This window comes from Camelus bactrianus, chromosome 5 (genome assembly GCF_048773025.1).
Source record: "Camelus bactrianus isolate YW-2024 breed Bactrian camel chromosome 5, ASM4877302v1, whole genome shotgun sequence".
Classification (NCBI taxonomy): Eukaryota; Metazoa; Chordata; class Mammalia; order Artiodactyla; family Camelidae; genus Camelus; species Camelus bactrianus.
The window spans coordinates 72109140-72124032 of record NC_133543.1 but is presented as its reverse complement, the minus strand read 5'-3'; the positions used below and the strand labels follow the sequence as shown (position 1 = coordinate 72124032).

General features: G+C 40.0%; 1 protein-coding gene across 15 annotated transcripts in view; it reads left to right on the top strand.

The window, feature by feature from the left end:
- The window catches only part of MAP2 (microtubule associated protein 2), a 263519-nt gene that overhangs the window by 215001 nt on the left and 33625 nt on the right, over positions 1-14893 (top strand). For 7 of the 15 annotated variants that reach the window (XM_074364078.1, XM_074364076.1, XM_074364077.1 and 4 more), the window contains 3 exons: positions 10137-13892; positions 14087-14293; positions 14469-14603. The exons of the other annotated variants lie outside the window; for them this stretch is intronic. In XM_074364078.1, the coding sequence (XP_074220179.1) occupies positions 10137-13892; positions 14087-14293; positions 14469-14603 (4098 nt within the window). The remainder of the gene's footprint in view (positions 1-10136; positions 13893-14086; positions 14294-14468; positions 14604-14893) is intronic. 15 annotated transcript variants of the gene reach the window in all.

The window sequence follows — 14893 nt, the reverse complement described above, 5'->3', positions numbered from 1 at the left end:
CAAGATAGAAGAAGGGAAATCTTATTTTACTGGGTGGTGAGGGGACAGTTTGGGAGCTGATCTCAGAAGCCTGAAGGAGTGTTGGCCAAGCAAAGATGGAGGGAAGGGACATTTGGGGCAGAGGGACCAGGATGTGCAAGGGCACTCAGGTGGCAGGAGCATGAAGTACTGTGGGATCTGAAGGAGTCCCACGGCCAGTGTGTGAGAAAGGGGTAGAGCAGTGAAGGAGTTTGAGAACAAGCAGTGGCTGCTTGGTTCAGGGACCTAGATTTCACTCTGAACGCAGTGGAAAGCCTTCCATGACAGCTGCACTTCCCTCAGGTCATTGAAAATGCTTCGGAACCTGAACTTAAGGCCATTCGAGTGTCAGAGAATCCTCTTAACACGGAGAGGGATATGTTGTTGACTCCAAAGTTAGCCAGATGTCACATAACTTACTCTTCTTACTCTTATGTGGGAGCTGGAGCCAAAAAGATAGTGGGGCGCTTCCATCCACCTGGGGATTCACCCGGTCTGTTTCTGGAGGATGATACAATGGATATAAGGAAAATATAAATAAAATATGATTTAGGTAACGTAGGTGTCACTTTCCAGAGTAACTATTCCCTTACGTTTCGGGATTGCTTTCCCCAAACTATTTCAGTATATTCAGGGAAAATATCAGCCTACTTCCTACTGAAAACAATTCGGAGTATATTTTACTTTTAACATTTTTCAAGCTAAACATGTATTTTTATTGAATTATTATTTTTATTTTTTCAAAAGAAAGGATTATCCTGTATGAAGGCCTAATGATTTACTTTTAAAAGAATAACCATATTTTTGAGTTATATAGAAAAAGGTATGTATTTTACAAACTCTACTTCATTTATTTAAAAGACCAGGTAATGTTCACACCTTAAACATGTGAGAGAGATGTAATCGAGACAGTCAAATTAGCCCTTCCCTTTTATTTGAAACCACTCTTAAAGTATGTATAACAAGTTATTTTGTTTTGTTTTATGAGGAAAAGATGAATGAAAAGTCACAAGACAGAATTCAATTTTTCAGTTTTTAAAACCAATCGGTTTGTAAAGACTAAGCCTAAATTCCGTTAATCGTAGCACATTTGGTAGAAAGCAAGCAGGTGGAGTTTTTCATCTAGGAGAATTTTTATCCTCATCGACACACCTTCAGAGCAACTTTAATCTATAGGCAGAGTGAATGCCACCATCCAGTCCTTTATACAAGTGTAAGAGAGCTCTTAGATTAAATTGAGTAATTCAGTGATTTTTGAGGATATGCTTACTTTTTATTAATTATCAAACATTTTAAAAGCTGTTCTTTCCCAAGAGGAAGCATGACAACTTCCACTAAAAATAATTAATATGATAACTACTATCATGTATAAATATTCATTTATTATAATTGAAATAATACTAATAATTCCCAGAATATGTGCTTATCCTGGGAAACAAAGGGATTTTGATGGAGAAATTAAGGGGGGAGGATATAGTTCAGTGATAAAGCATGTGCTTAGCATGCACGAGGTCCTGGGTTCAATCCCCAGTACCTCCATTAAAAAATAATAAAATACATAAACCAAATTATCTCCACCCCAAAAAACAAACAAAAAAATCCAAATTGATGAAGAAATTAAGCAAGTAGCACACTTAGAAAGGAAACCCAGGTACAATGAACCAAAACTGTGCTAGTTATGTTTTTCAAATTAATCTCCTCTTTCTTTTTGGTCTGACTATAATAGTTGTCATTTGGACTCAACTGTTAGAATTTGGAAGCCCGTGAAAGAATAATGGAATCATCTGAAAACAGAACCAGGAATCCTTCTGCCCTCTTAGGTTTGCTCCAGAATCCTAGGGTGATGATTCCCTGTGTCAGTGACATGGCCACATTATAACTGCTAGTCTGAAGCAATTTCTCTCCATATCATTGGGGCAGCACACGTAGTCAGTAAACTGGGGAGTCATCAGTCAAAAACGTGTAGAATGGAAAGGGCTTAGAGATGGTGATAAACAATGTCAGTGGAGCCAGCTGTCCCAGGCCAGGGGACAGGAGCTGTGATACCAGGACAGGCAAAATCGCCAAGTCACTGATACCCCGAGAGACTCAATTCTCTCATAAAAGTGACGACTCCCTTGTACCAAAGGGGGCTGACATTCCAAGGCTGAATTTTGTGTGGGGAACCTTACTTTAACCCAATATAAATTTTCAAATACTTTTTTAAAAAAGTTTGTATGAAAACAAATTAGGGGAATGTGTTTCTCCACTGAAGTCAGGTAAGCTTCATTTTTGAAGATTTATCATTATGCAAAAGAACTATGTAAAAGTCCAAGGTTCATAAGGCCACCCTGTCCTTTAAAATGTCACATTATTAAACGAAACATTCTATTTTGTGGCAAAAGCAGAGTCCTTCAAAATTTGTGTACTTGCAGTAAAAGGAAGCATTCAGTCCTGACCTTAAAGAGCAAAACTGTTATGAATTCATTTTTTTCATAAATCTCAAGTCTAGCTTTGATGTGTCAAATGAAAGGAAAAAGCAGAGGTACATGGCAACTTGTCTGATGTACTGAAGGCAGAGACTAGCGTGTATGGAACTGAGATACTTGGCACTTTCTCAGATCTATTCCCATTTAATCCTCTGAGCAACCCACACGGATAGATAATACTCACTTCCACTCTTGCCCAAGATGTCATAGCTAGTAAGTGGCTTACCCAGCATTCAAATACAAATCTAAGTCCCTGCAAACACAGCCTCACTGCATCCCTAAAGCTGTCTCTTATCTAGGCTCTTACTGTGGGACTATGAAAGGAACGTGATCGTCCAGGGAGAGTTTTTTTTGTTATAAGCCACACGGGACTGATTTCCTTTTTTTTTTTTTTTTCCCCCCAAACCACTTCCAAGTAAATCATTCATTCATCTATAATGTATTTATTTATAATTATGTATTGCACCTCCATTTGAATATGAACCAAGACCACCCACCACACACAATTCTGTAGCAAATGAGGATCTCTTGTCTTCGATCATTATCACTGGAACCTGGTGCACTGTTTGGACTTAGCCAGTCATGATCCTCTAAGCATCACTTCCCTGGCACGTCTCTGGGACTTATGTAGATGGGCTGCTGACTTGTAGGTCCTAAACAGAGACTTAGTGCATACAGCTCATAGTACCCAGAGAAGACTGGGCTTTGCCAGATATTCTTTTTCAAGTTGCTTGGTTAAGGGCCAGAAAAATTCTACAGAGAAGCTACTTTTCCACCGAAGCACTTGAAGTTTTCGTTGTTTTTGTTGTTCTCTGATTAGGCAAAGTCTTCAGAATAGAAAGTACTGTTTCTTAGAAGTGTTACAGATGTGAAGCAAGACTCTGGGCTGCTTCCACGTTTTGGTACTTTCAAAAAGAGCAACAAGAAAGAGGAAGCCAAAGTCTTCAAAAGGTTAAAACATCCAAGGAGTATTACCTTTAAACTATCAGCTCTCAGCTTTACATTCTTTAGTTTTGTACAGTAGTCTGCTCTGTTCCCCAGAAAATGTTGAAAAGCAGAGAGGCACATATGCCATTTTCACTTATTGATTGTGCAATCTGTTGAACGTATTAGAAGTTTTAGAAGGAAGTTGCGTACCTGGGGTAGTCTACAGCCTCGGGAGTCACTAGAGGAAATATGAATGGCTGGGAGCATGTGACAAGCCCAGGGCTTCTGATTCAGCCAGTGTTGTAGGCCACATCTCAGACAGTTGTCAGCTCAGCTGAGAAATCGTGCCGAGTTGAACTAAGAATATCAAATGTAATTTTAGGTTTCTTCTATCCCTTGATATAATAAGCATCGTGGCTGAGAAAGTTCTGAACATCCATCCAGAAACAAGTTCCATGGAACCATCAGTAAATAATGTGCTCAAAAGATTAAAGTATTCTCTCCTGAAAATGTTATTTTCGTATCCCTCTGATTTCAGGCTCGTTTCCAGTTGTCAGCACTCAGTTGGCTGAAAATAAATTAGTGCCCGAAAAATACAGTGCATTTTCAAATTAATGCTGCAATTCTGTCCACTTAAATTTTGCTTGAAATAAAAATTATACAGAGAGATACTACAAATTTTGTTCTTATTGAAAATTATAAAATTTTAAAATTATTTCTCTATGTAAGTAAATAAATAGTGATTAGCAAATTTAGTAACCTGCCATGTAGGCCTGAGATGCAGTCTCTGCACCACATCAGCAGCCAAATATTGTTCATTGTCATCATCCTCACGGCTCATTGATGTTTGCAAGACTCCAAATGTTAAGCAAACTGTTGGATATACACTCATGTATCTAAGGAAATAGATTTAAATAATGCAGATTTCTAAGCTAAGACACAGGAAAGGACAGAAATGAGAGCAGTTCCTTTAGCATTTCAATGAGCAATATGCAATGAGGGGTTTGAGATATAAAAACAGCCAAAAGCCAGTGGTGTAAATTAAACCACATCAAAGAAAATCTTAATGAATCTGAAGCCAACTCTGTAGACATTCTCCACTAAGTGTATCTCTATTAAGTTTTCAGAAGAGAAACAGAACACAAGAAAACAAGTGTGTATTACTAGGTACTTTCTGAAAACCATATACTTTCACAGCCATGCAAATAAGAGCCAGGGCTGTAAAGGACGCCTAGGATCTTGCATCCAAAGAAAAGGCTGTCCTGACTGTGCTCCCCTTAGTAAGGCAGGAAGGAAAAATAATGCCTTGTAGATTTTTCTTAACAGGATTGAAGTTAAAGATTACTTTCTGCTTAAAGTCATTAACTAAGAATTAAATTAACCAAAATGCTAACCATGTGAGATAATTAAGGTTGTACTTCAACAGGACTATTTTCCCTTGTAATTGTACAGGCATCAGATCCTAACGACTTTCCTCTATTTTAACTTACAAATATATTGATGGAAGCATGAGAAAAATGAATGTAATTGAATTTCTTCTAAAAAATGCATTTGCATACTGCTTTGTTTCTATTCCAGTGTTTCTGTGGTTATTTTGACTTGTCTGAGGGGAATATAAAGATAATGTCTATTATGCAGTAGGTGTGTCAGAGCATACAATTCATTTAAATCAAGGGGAAAATTGCTTAAGGGATAGTTGAAATTCAGTGGCTACTGAAGCATGGAACATTCACTGTCTCCCATCCTCCATCAGCTTGGTCTTGCCAGTTCCCCTCCATCCTGCTGTGCTGCTTCTGTGGTCCTGTGTCCTTGTGCAGGTGTTTGTCTTGTCTGTCTGATCTTGTCTGTCTTGTCCAGTTCTCCCTGCAGTTTCTTCCTGTATGTCTGTTTGTAGATGAAGGGGCTGAGGATCAAGTGGGTCCTCTACACAGGTTCCCCAGCCACGAACCTGCCACCAGCGGGGAGAGGCGTAGACTCCTAGCTCCCTCCATCTCGGTGTCTGTGCCTGATGATGACCCTTGCAATTCCGATGAGGAGTACTATGAGCATCCTTTGTTCAGCTCACAATGGACTGCCTCTAGTGCGCTCCCCAGTGTCCCAGCGCAGAGTGCAGAGGCCCACTTAGGCCAGGAGAAAGGTGAACCCAGCATGGTCCCCTTTTGCTCCTCCTCCCCAGCCTGCAGCTTTGACCACATGCATCATACTAAGTGTGCCATCACATGTGGGGTGGGAGTGACAGGAGCCTGTTTTTCCATATGGAGGTGAAGTCCCTACATAGCTTATGTCCGTCCCCATACCTCAACAATTTATAGGTAGGAAGCCTTATTTGAGACATGGGAGTACTTCCTTTTTTCTGTATCACTGCTTCTGAGAGGAAAACAAAAAAAGTTCAAATGAGGTATGACTTCTTTCTGCCCCTTGCAAATAAATCACTAGGGGAAAAATATATTCTTTTACCCAAACCAAAGAAGATGACCTTGAATACAATTTTTCCCTTGGATGTATAATATTACTAGGACCAGACTTAAATAGAATTAGGCTTCTTTTTAGTGCTATGTTAATATGATAGCTTTTTAAAGGGGAAAGATTGAAGAATCTGTTTAAGGTAGAGTAAATGTTATGGAATGAATTTATTTCTCCAAATCGCTTGGTCATCTACAGAAACAATAGAGACTTCCCTGAGTGACTAAATCTTGGTCCAAATTGGTATAAATGGGATAAAAGGAAGGAAATGCTCCAACACTTTGGTCATTCCAGCCTCATGAAGTTGGAGACGCTAGGGTATAATTGGCTCTTGTGAGGATAAAATAAGTGGGCAGTGGGCTGCAATTTGCCTCATTCTAACAAGGTAGTTTTTATAAGGAAAAAATTAGAGCTAATTTTGTTCTTGTTTACTTAAGTGAAGAGGTTATTTTCAAATAGGGAAAAATAACTTGCTTAAGGAAAGAGTTTATTTTCAGATGGAACAATATTTAATGTAAGGGTAGATGGTTCCAAGGCAATGGGAAATGAACTCGTAGTTCACCAACTACATTCATGATAATAAACTCCTTCAGGAGTCCTTTGGAAGACAAGAGCTCAATGGCTCAGACACTCTGATAGAGAAATATAATCAATATTGAATAAAACTAAGTAAACATAAAACAATTCAGAAAAATATGTGAATTTGTGAATAAAGAACACTTGTTGAAAATAAACATGATTTATACAAAGTGAGAAAATGGAAAGCTAAAAAGTTACATGGATTTGGAAAACATGTAAATTAAGTTGATTAGATTCCATCCAATAAGGTGACATTAGTAAAGCAGCTACATTAAAAGTCTCTTAGCTGTAATCAAAATCTCTAATTCTATGACATAATAAAAATGGCCTTAATAATAAATTAGAATCTGAATGTTTAAGATGTTACTGACATAATTAAATTACAAAAATGAAAATGTCTGAGTGCTAAATGTGAGGAAATAGAAGTAGTTCTCTTTTCCCCCTCTAAGAGTTTTAATATTTCTCAAAAAAATCCTTTCCTTTCCATCTGTAGTCTTTCTCATAGGACCATTTAAACAACGTATAATTGTTTCATAGGAATTTCATAAAAGTCTTCCATTTGCGGAACTATAAAACAGCTTAACTGTTTCCCTGAAATTTCTCGAGCAATAAAATGGGATTTATTTTACTGGCATTTGAAGGGTAAATGAGAAACAAATGAACACAATAATTCATGGTCTTTAGAAACTTATTTTTTTACATTGTAACTGTTAACACTTTTCTGTGTGATATACATCAACTGGGAGGATATTTTGGCAGTTTTGTTGACACTCAATTATCTTCCCTTATTGGTTTTGTTTTCAATTGCAGAAATGAGACTTTATGATAATATGCACATTTTCTTATTCATTGTCAAAGGGAACTCTACAAGAACTACGTTACTGATATTTCTGTGGTTTAAACAATATGATAACAGTTGCGTTCCAGAGGTAGATTTTTCTAAGTAGTAAGTGAAATTAAATTTTACCTGGACCTTGTTTTTTCAAAATATTTTACTTACTCCTCAAAAATTTTTATATTTTCCAATCATAAAATGCAATGAAGTTAAAACAGATTGAGCTAGCTAGTCTTTGCCTTAAAAATACTAAATAAATTACAGTTTAAATAGTTCTGATGGATTTCATAATAAAGCTGATAATAAGGTAGTTGATTGGATATTATTTTGAGGCCAGAATTTGTATTCCCAAAGATTTTTTTTTAGTGAAGTTTGTATGTTTTAAATACAGTAATCAGAAATTCGTATGTAGGGGCTTCCTGCATTGGAGAAAACAGCACATGTCTAACAAATTTGAAGGTTTTTTTCAGTACATCATCAGTGCATCTATCTTTTCACAACCATCTGTTATCCGGCAGCCCCATTTCTTATTTCCAGCAAGCTTTCCACATGTGTATAACTTACTGCCATTTGCACTGAGGGTAACAGAGCAATAAAACCCTTTCAGCTCTCACGTTTTAAAATAAATAGCCTTTTAATGAGACGTTAAAAGGCATCGTTATTAGCAGATTATACGTACTAATTTTGCGAACAATACATAATGTCCATTGTATTAGGATATTAATTTGCTCATCCAAATGGTAAAAGAGGTTCTCGTGAGGTCAATATAATGGAGCTGAAAGTGTTCATTAAATAATATTTCTGTTGTTTCGTGTGTTGTTCTGTGGTCATGATGTCAACATCTTTTTCATCCCTAAGAAGAAGAAGCGCTAGAGAGTCCAATGGCTGAGGAAGAGAAACCTGCCACTCTTCCTGGGAAAGAGTGTGGGGCTGCCAAGGCCTCAGACCAACACAAGGGCCTCAGTGAGGGCCAAGTGGAGTCTAGTACGGAGGCCCAAATAGTTCCTGAAGAGAGTGCCCCAGCAGGGGCCCCCCAGGAGGAAAGTGTAAAAGAGGTCACGGAGGTGTCTGCAGAAGTAAAAACCCCTTCCTCTGCCGGGGAAGGTGTGTCTTTCTTAGGATCTGCATGTGTTTTGTTGCAAATGATCTCTCCAGCAGCTTACCAACCTGATGCCTTTCCAATGCTGTTCCATCGCTGGGTCTTCTCATGATGCCAAGACCACTGTTTTTAGACTTAATGAGCAGACAGTGTGGCTTATGCAGGTGCTGTGTGGCAGCTTGGTTTTCCACTGCTGCAGCCGATTCCTGGTTTGACTTTGCCATGATACAATACGCTTTGCAGCCAGGCTGATGACGCTGTGTGAGCTTTTTTTCCCGCCTCCCCCGCCCCCCGCCCCCATCTCAAATGTTTGCCAGTCACATTGCTAATACATGTATATTTTTCTTTTTATTTGAGGGGGGACAGCAATTCATATGCTTTCTTTCAAATCGTAGAGTTGAATTTTGGCACATACAGGCTTCAGTGGTCGAATTGTTTTTGTTTGCAACCGCAATGTGCTGTATTTTTTTATGCTTCAATGAATACTGGTTTGGTTTCCTTAAAAGCTCCTGCTGATGCTTCTCATATCATTTCCTTTCCATGGCAGCCAACACCTTTGATCATCACCATATCTCTTGAGTTTTCATTCATCTAACCTTTGCTACAAAGTTCATAATGTATTTCCTTTCTGTTGTGACAACAGGACACACAAGTATCTAAGATAATTATGACCCATTCACTTGCTCTTCGAGAGATGATTGAATTTTATTATTTTTCCCCAAATCTTTTTCAGATAACTACATTTAGCCTTAGTGACGACAATGAATAACTTTGATGTTAAGAGACAAGTGTGACTCTGAAGCCTTTTGGATTGATGATCAGATTAAAATTTAAAAGAGTCATTTAATTTCTGTGAAGCATCTCCAAAGCCAGGACTGGTCAGTGCTTCACTAACTAGTTGGTCATGTTCCAAGGAATGAGGTCATTTCAAGGAGAGAAAGATATTTTAATGTCTTTTTAAAATCATGTTACTCACATGACTTCCCAGTATTAACAGTATATTCAGATTTTCTCACATCTACCATACACACTAAGTAATGATTAGGACTTAAGAATTTTTTGAGATGTGGTAGAAATTGACTTGTCAATATTTAGGTCATATCATATAAAGTCAATAACATTTATTTGTATTAACGACGTTTAATCTCTGATGACTTCTAAAACTTTATTCTAGTAACCTTTCAGTGCCCAGAAAATTGGTCCTGGCATTTGTTGATTAAGTTAACTGAAACTATTTAACACATATTATTATAAATTAATTGGCTTCTGCCCATGGCCTGCTGATTCACTTTTAAATGAGAAAACAAATGCTTCATTGATTGCAGTAGAAATCAATTCTTTTCCATATTTAGATCAGTATATAGATTTTTTGTACCCTAACATTGGTTATATATTCAGTATTCTTTAATTTGTAATTTTTAGAAGGCACATGAAATTTTTTTCTACTATGGTACACATCACATACTGTTTAGAGAGACCAAACAAAGAAAAAAAGATTACTCAAAATGTACTCTTATTACAATTCCTGTACACATTAATTCATGATGGCAATTCATTTTAGCAATCATACAAATAAATCTCAGTCCTGACATTTTCATATTGATTTTTAGATAAGTAGCATGCGTGCATGTTTCATAGTTTTTCTTTGTACCCTACCATTCATTTGTCATTTCAAAATATGATTTTAAGCTTACTGCCTGAAAGCACTTGCCTATTATTTGTTTAAAAATCAACCCAATTACTTCAGGTTTACTTACAGCCTCGAAGATGGAGTTCCCAGATCAACAGGAATTGACTCCCTCTCCAGCCGAGCCATTAGACAAGAAGGAAGAGGAGTCAGAGAAAGAAAGTAAGCCTGGTGAAGACCTTAAACATGCTGCCTTAGTTTCTCAGCCTGAGACAACTGAAACTTCCCCCGAAAAAAAGGACGTGCAAGGCACAGGAGAAGAGCAAGCACCACCCACTCTGTTTGGGCACAGTCTCGAAGCCAGCCTAGAAGATATGAAACAGAAGACAGAACCAAGCCTAGGGGTACCTGATATTGGCCTTCCTGCAGAGCCCCCAGCTGCAAAAGAGCAAAAGGACTGGTTCATCCAAATGCCAGTGGAAGCCAAAAAGGATGAGTGGGGTTTAGTTGCTCCAGTATCTCCTGGCCCCCTCACACCCATGAAGGAAAAAGACGTACTGGAGGATATCCCAAAATGGGAAGGGAAACAATTTGATTCTCCCATGCCAAGTCCCTTTCAGGGTGGAAGCTTCACTCTTCCTTTAGGTGTTGTGAAAAATGAAGTCATTGCAGAAGCATCACCCTTTGCCCCTGCCCTATTACAGCTGGATGACAAAAAATCTCTGGAAGAAACTGGTATCCTAGGGACAACCAAAGATAGTTCTAAAGTTGAAGAGCTCCAGAAGGATCAACCTGACAAAATGACAGAAGCACCAGCCTCAGAGGCAATTACCTCACCCAAAGATGCTCACATTTCAATTGTGGAAGAATGTGTCCCAGAGAGAGTTTTAGAAGAGAAAGGGGCAATAAAGCAAGAGAGTATGCAGATAAAAGAGACTCCCACCCTCATTGGACAGGAACCTACACTTACTGAAAAGGAACCTCACCTAAAACTCGAAGAAAAACCAACCGTATCTGACAAAGAAGCCACACCTAAAGAGAGCGAACCCCCAAAACTGACAGATGAAGAAACAGGTGTAATTCAGCCCTCCACAGAGCACACTTACTCAAAAGTAGACCAGAAAGGCCAGGAACCTACCACAGATATATCAAAACAGGACTCATTCCCTGTAAGTTTAGAGCAAGCAGTTACTGATTCAACCATGACCTATAAGACACTGGAGACAGTCATGACCGAACCAGCTGCACTGAGTGAAAAGAGTGCAGCCCAGGAGCCTTTTGAAGAAAAAGTTGCTGACAAAGACAGTAAAGTTGAAGCCGTTGGAGCTGTAACATCAGCTGAGCTTGACATGCCATTTTATGAAGATAAGTCAGGAATGTCCAAGTACTTTGAAACATCTGCTTTGAAAGAAGAAGTGACAAAAAGCATCCAGCCAGGCAGTGATTACTATGAACTGAGTGACACAAGAGAAAGTGCCCAAGAGTCTTTTGATACCGTGTCTCCCACGTATAAAAATGGCGACAAGGGTCTTCCGGCAGATAGAGAATCCCAGCCCAGCGTTCCAGCACAAGAGGCAGGGTATAGCACTCTTGCACAAAGTTATCCATCTGAGTTACCTGAAGAACCCAGTTCTCCTCAAGAAAGAATGTTCACTATTGATCCAAAAGTGTATGGGGAGAAAAGGGATCTCCACAGTAAGAATAAGGACGATTTGACACTAAGCAGGAGTTTAGGACTTGGTGGTAGGTCTGCAATTGAACAAAGAAGCATGTCAATCAATTTGCCCATGTCTTGCCTGGATTCCATCGCCCTTGGATTTAACTTTGGTCGGGGGCACGATCTTTCTCCACTGGCCTCTGATATTCTAACCAACACTAGTGGAAGCATGGACGAAGGGGACGATTACCTTCCAGCCACAACACCTGCAGTGGACAAAGCCCCTTGCTTCCCAACAGAAAGCAAAGAAGAAAAAGAGCAGATAGAGGGAGAGAAAGCTCCAGGAGAGGAAAGTACCCAAGTGGAGACAACATGTGAGTCACCTTTCCTAGCCAAAGATTATTACAAAAACGGCACTGTCATGGCCCCTGACCTGCCTGAAATGCTGGATCTGGCAGGCACAAGGTCAAGATTAGCTTCTGTGAGTGCGGATGCTGAGGTTGCCAGGAGGAAGTCAGTCCCATCAGAGACTGTAGTGGAGGAGAGCAGCACTGGCTTGCCCCCTGTCACTGATGAGAACCATGTCATTGTTAAAACTGACAGTCAGCTTGAGGACCTGGGCTACTGTGTGTTCAATAAATACACAGTCCCACTCCCATCACCTGTCCAAGACAGTGAGAATTTATCTGGGGAGAGTGGATCCTTTTACGAAGGCACTGATGATAAAGTGCGGAGAGATTTGGCCACAGATCTTTCATTGATTGAAGTCAAACTGGCAGCTGCTGGAAGAGTCAAAGATGAGTTCAGTGCTGAGAAAGACACATCCCCACATATCTCTGGTGACAAATCAGGACTGGGTAGGGAGCCTGATCAGGAGAGGAAAGCTAATGATAAGCTGGATACTGTGCTGGAAAAAAGTGAAGAACATACTGATTCAAAAGAACATGACAAGGAAATGGAAGAGGCGGGGGATAAAGTTGAAACTTTTGAGTTAGGAGTAACCCTCCAGGAATTGTCAACCAAAGAACTGACTGTATCAAAAGATGCATCACCTCTCGTGGCTGAGAAAGCAGAGAAAGTTCTTAGTTCAGTGCCAGAGGCAGCTGAGGTTGAACCACCTAAAAAAGCTGAACCGGAACTAGATTTTGCTGCAAAGAAAGCTGACCAGGGTCAATTAGATGTTAAAATCAGTGACTTTGGACAAATGGCCTCAGGGCTAAACGTAGATGCGGTAAAAGCAACAGAGCTGAAACTTGAGGCTACCCAGGACCTCACACCCTCATCTGCAGCACCTCAGGAGGCAGATGCATTTATGGGAGTTGAGTCTGGCCACGTGAAAGAAGGCACCAAAGTTAGTGAGACAGAAGTCAAGGAGAAGGTGGCCAAGCCTGACCTGGTGCACCAGGAGGCAGTAGACAAAGAAGAATCCTACGAGTCCAGCGGTGAGCATGAAAGTCTCACCATGGAGTCCTTGAAAGCTGATGAGGGCAAGAAGGAAACTTCCCCAGAATCTTCTCTAATTCAAGACGAGATTGCCATCAAATTGTCTGTGGAGATTCCCTGTGCACCTGCTGTTTCAGAAGCTGATTTAGCCCCAGATGAGAAAGCCGATGTCCAGATGGAATTTATTCAGCCGCCAAAAGAAGAAACCAAAGAGACCCCAGATATATCTGTCACACCCTCCGATGCTGCAGAGCCATTGCCAGAAGCCGCCGGAGCGGAACCAGCAGAGGCTCCGAGCGAGGAAGAAGAGATAGAAGCCCAGGGAGAATATGATAAGCTGCTCTTCCGCTCAGACACCCTTCAGATTACCGATCTGGGTGTCCCAGGTGTCAGGGAGGAGTTTGTGGAGACTTGCCCAGGTGAGCACAAAGGAGTGATTGAGTCCGTTGTAACAATCGAGGACGATTTCATCACTGTAGTGCAAACCACAACTGATGAAGGGGAGTCGGGCTCCCACAGCGTGCGTTTTGCAGCCCTGGAGCAGCCTGAGGTGGAGAGGAGGCCATCCCCCCGTGCCGAAGAAGAGCTGGAAGTCGAAGAGGCAGCTGAAGCCCAGGCTGAACCCAAGGAGGGCTCCCCAGAGGCTCCGGCTTCCCCGGAGAGAGAAGAGGTTGCACTCTCAGAATACAAGACAGAAACCTATGACGATTACAAAGACGAGACCACTATTGATGACTCCATCATGGATGCGGACAGCCTCTGGGTGGACACTCAAGGTGTGCAATCTTTTTTTAAATTTTCTACTTTCAGATAAAACCCAGTAACCTAAAGGAATTTTTTTTTGTTTTAAATATTTTACAATGTCCCTTTGTTTCTTGATTTTGCACTTTGTTAACTAGATGAAGGATGTTGTACATTTGTTACTAATGATGTCACTGTTGTTGTTGTCATGGTTTGCTTTGATCCGCAGATGATGATCGGAGCATCATGACAGAACAGTTAGAAACTATTCCTAAAGAGGAGAAAGCTGAAAAGGAAGCTCGGAGACCATCTCTTGAGAAACATAGAAAAGAAAAGCCCTTTAAAACCGGGAGAGGCAGAATTTCCACTCCTGAAAGAAAAATAGCTAAAAAGGAACCTAGCACAGTCTCCAGAGATGAAGTGAGAAGGAAAAAAGGTTCATTTCACAATCACTTCTTTAAGAAAATGTTTTTGAAATAGTTCATTATTACTCTTTTGTAGAAGAAACTGCGTAATCGTGGTAACTAACTATTGATGAAATTTCGTTTGGTTTTGCTCCAAGTGTTCATTTTTTTCCTGATGGTATGCTTTTTGTGTTTTCTTATTCATAGCAGTTTATAAGAAGGCTGAACTTGCTAAAAAAACAGAAGTTCAGGCCCACTCTCCCTCCAGGAAATTCATTTTAAAACCTGCTATCAAATATACTAGACCAACTCATCTCTCCTGTGTTAAGCGGAAAACGACAGGTGACTGTTCAATTCTGCAATGTGGCTGGCAAACATAGACACGTGTTGTTTTTTTTTACCTCATTACTGTGGCAGCTTCATTTTGTTTTTCTTCCAAGAATCTCAGCAGTCATGAACAATTTCGCTATTAAGTGTCTTGTATCATTCTTCTTTTTTTTTTCTTCCCTCCCTGCAGAAGAGGTCATGACCATCTGTTTCTTTGTCATGCTCAGACTTAACAGTGATTGTATCTTGGCATTGTGCTCTAGTGTCACGTTCTGGGGATTCCTATTTTCATTCTGTGTGTTTGG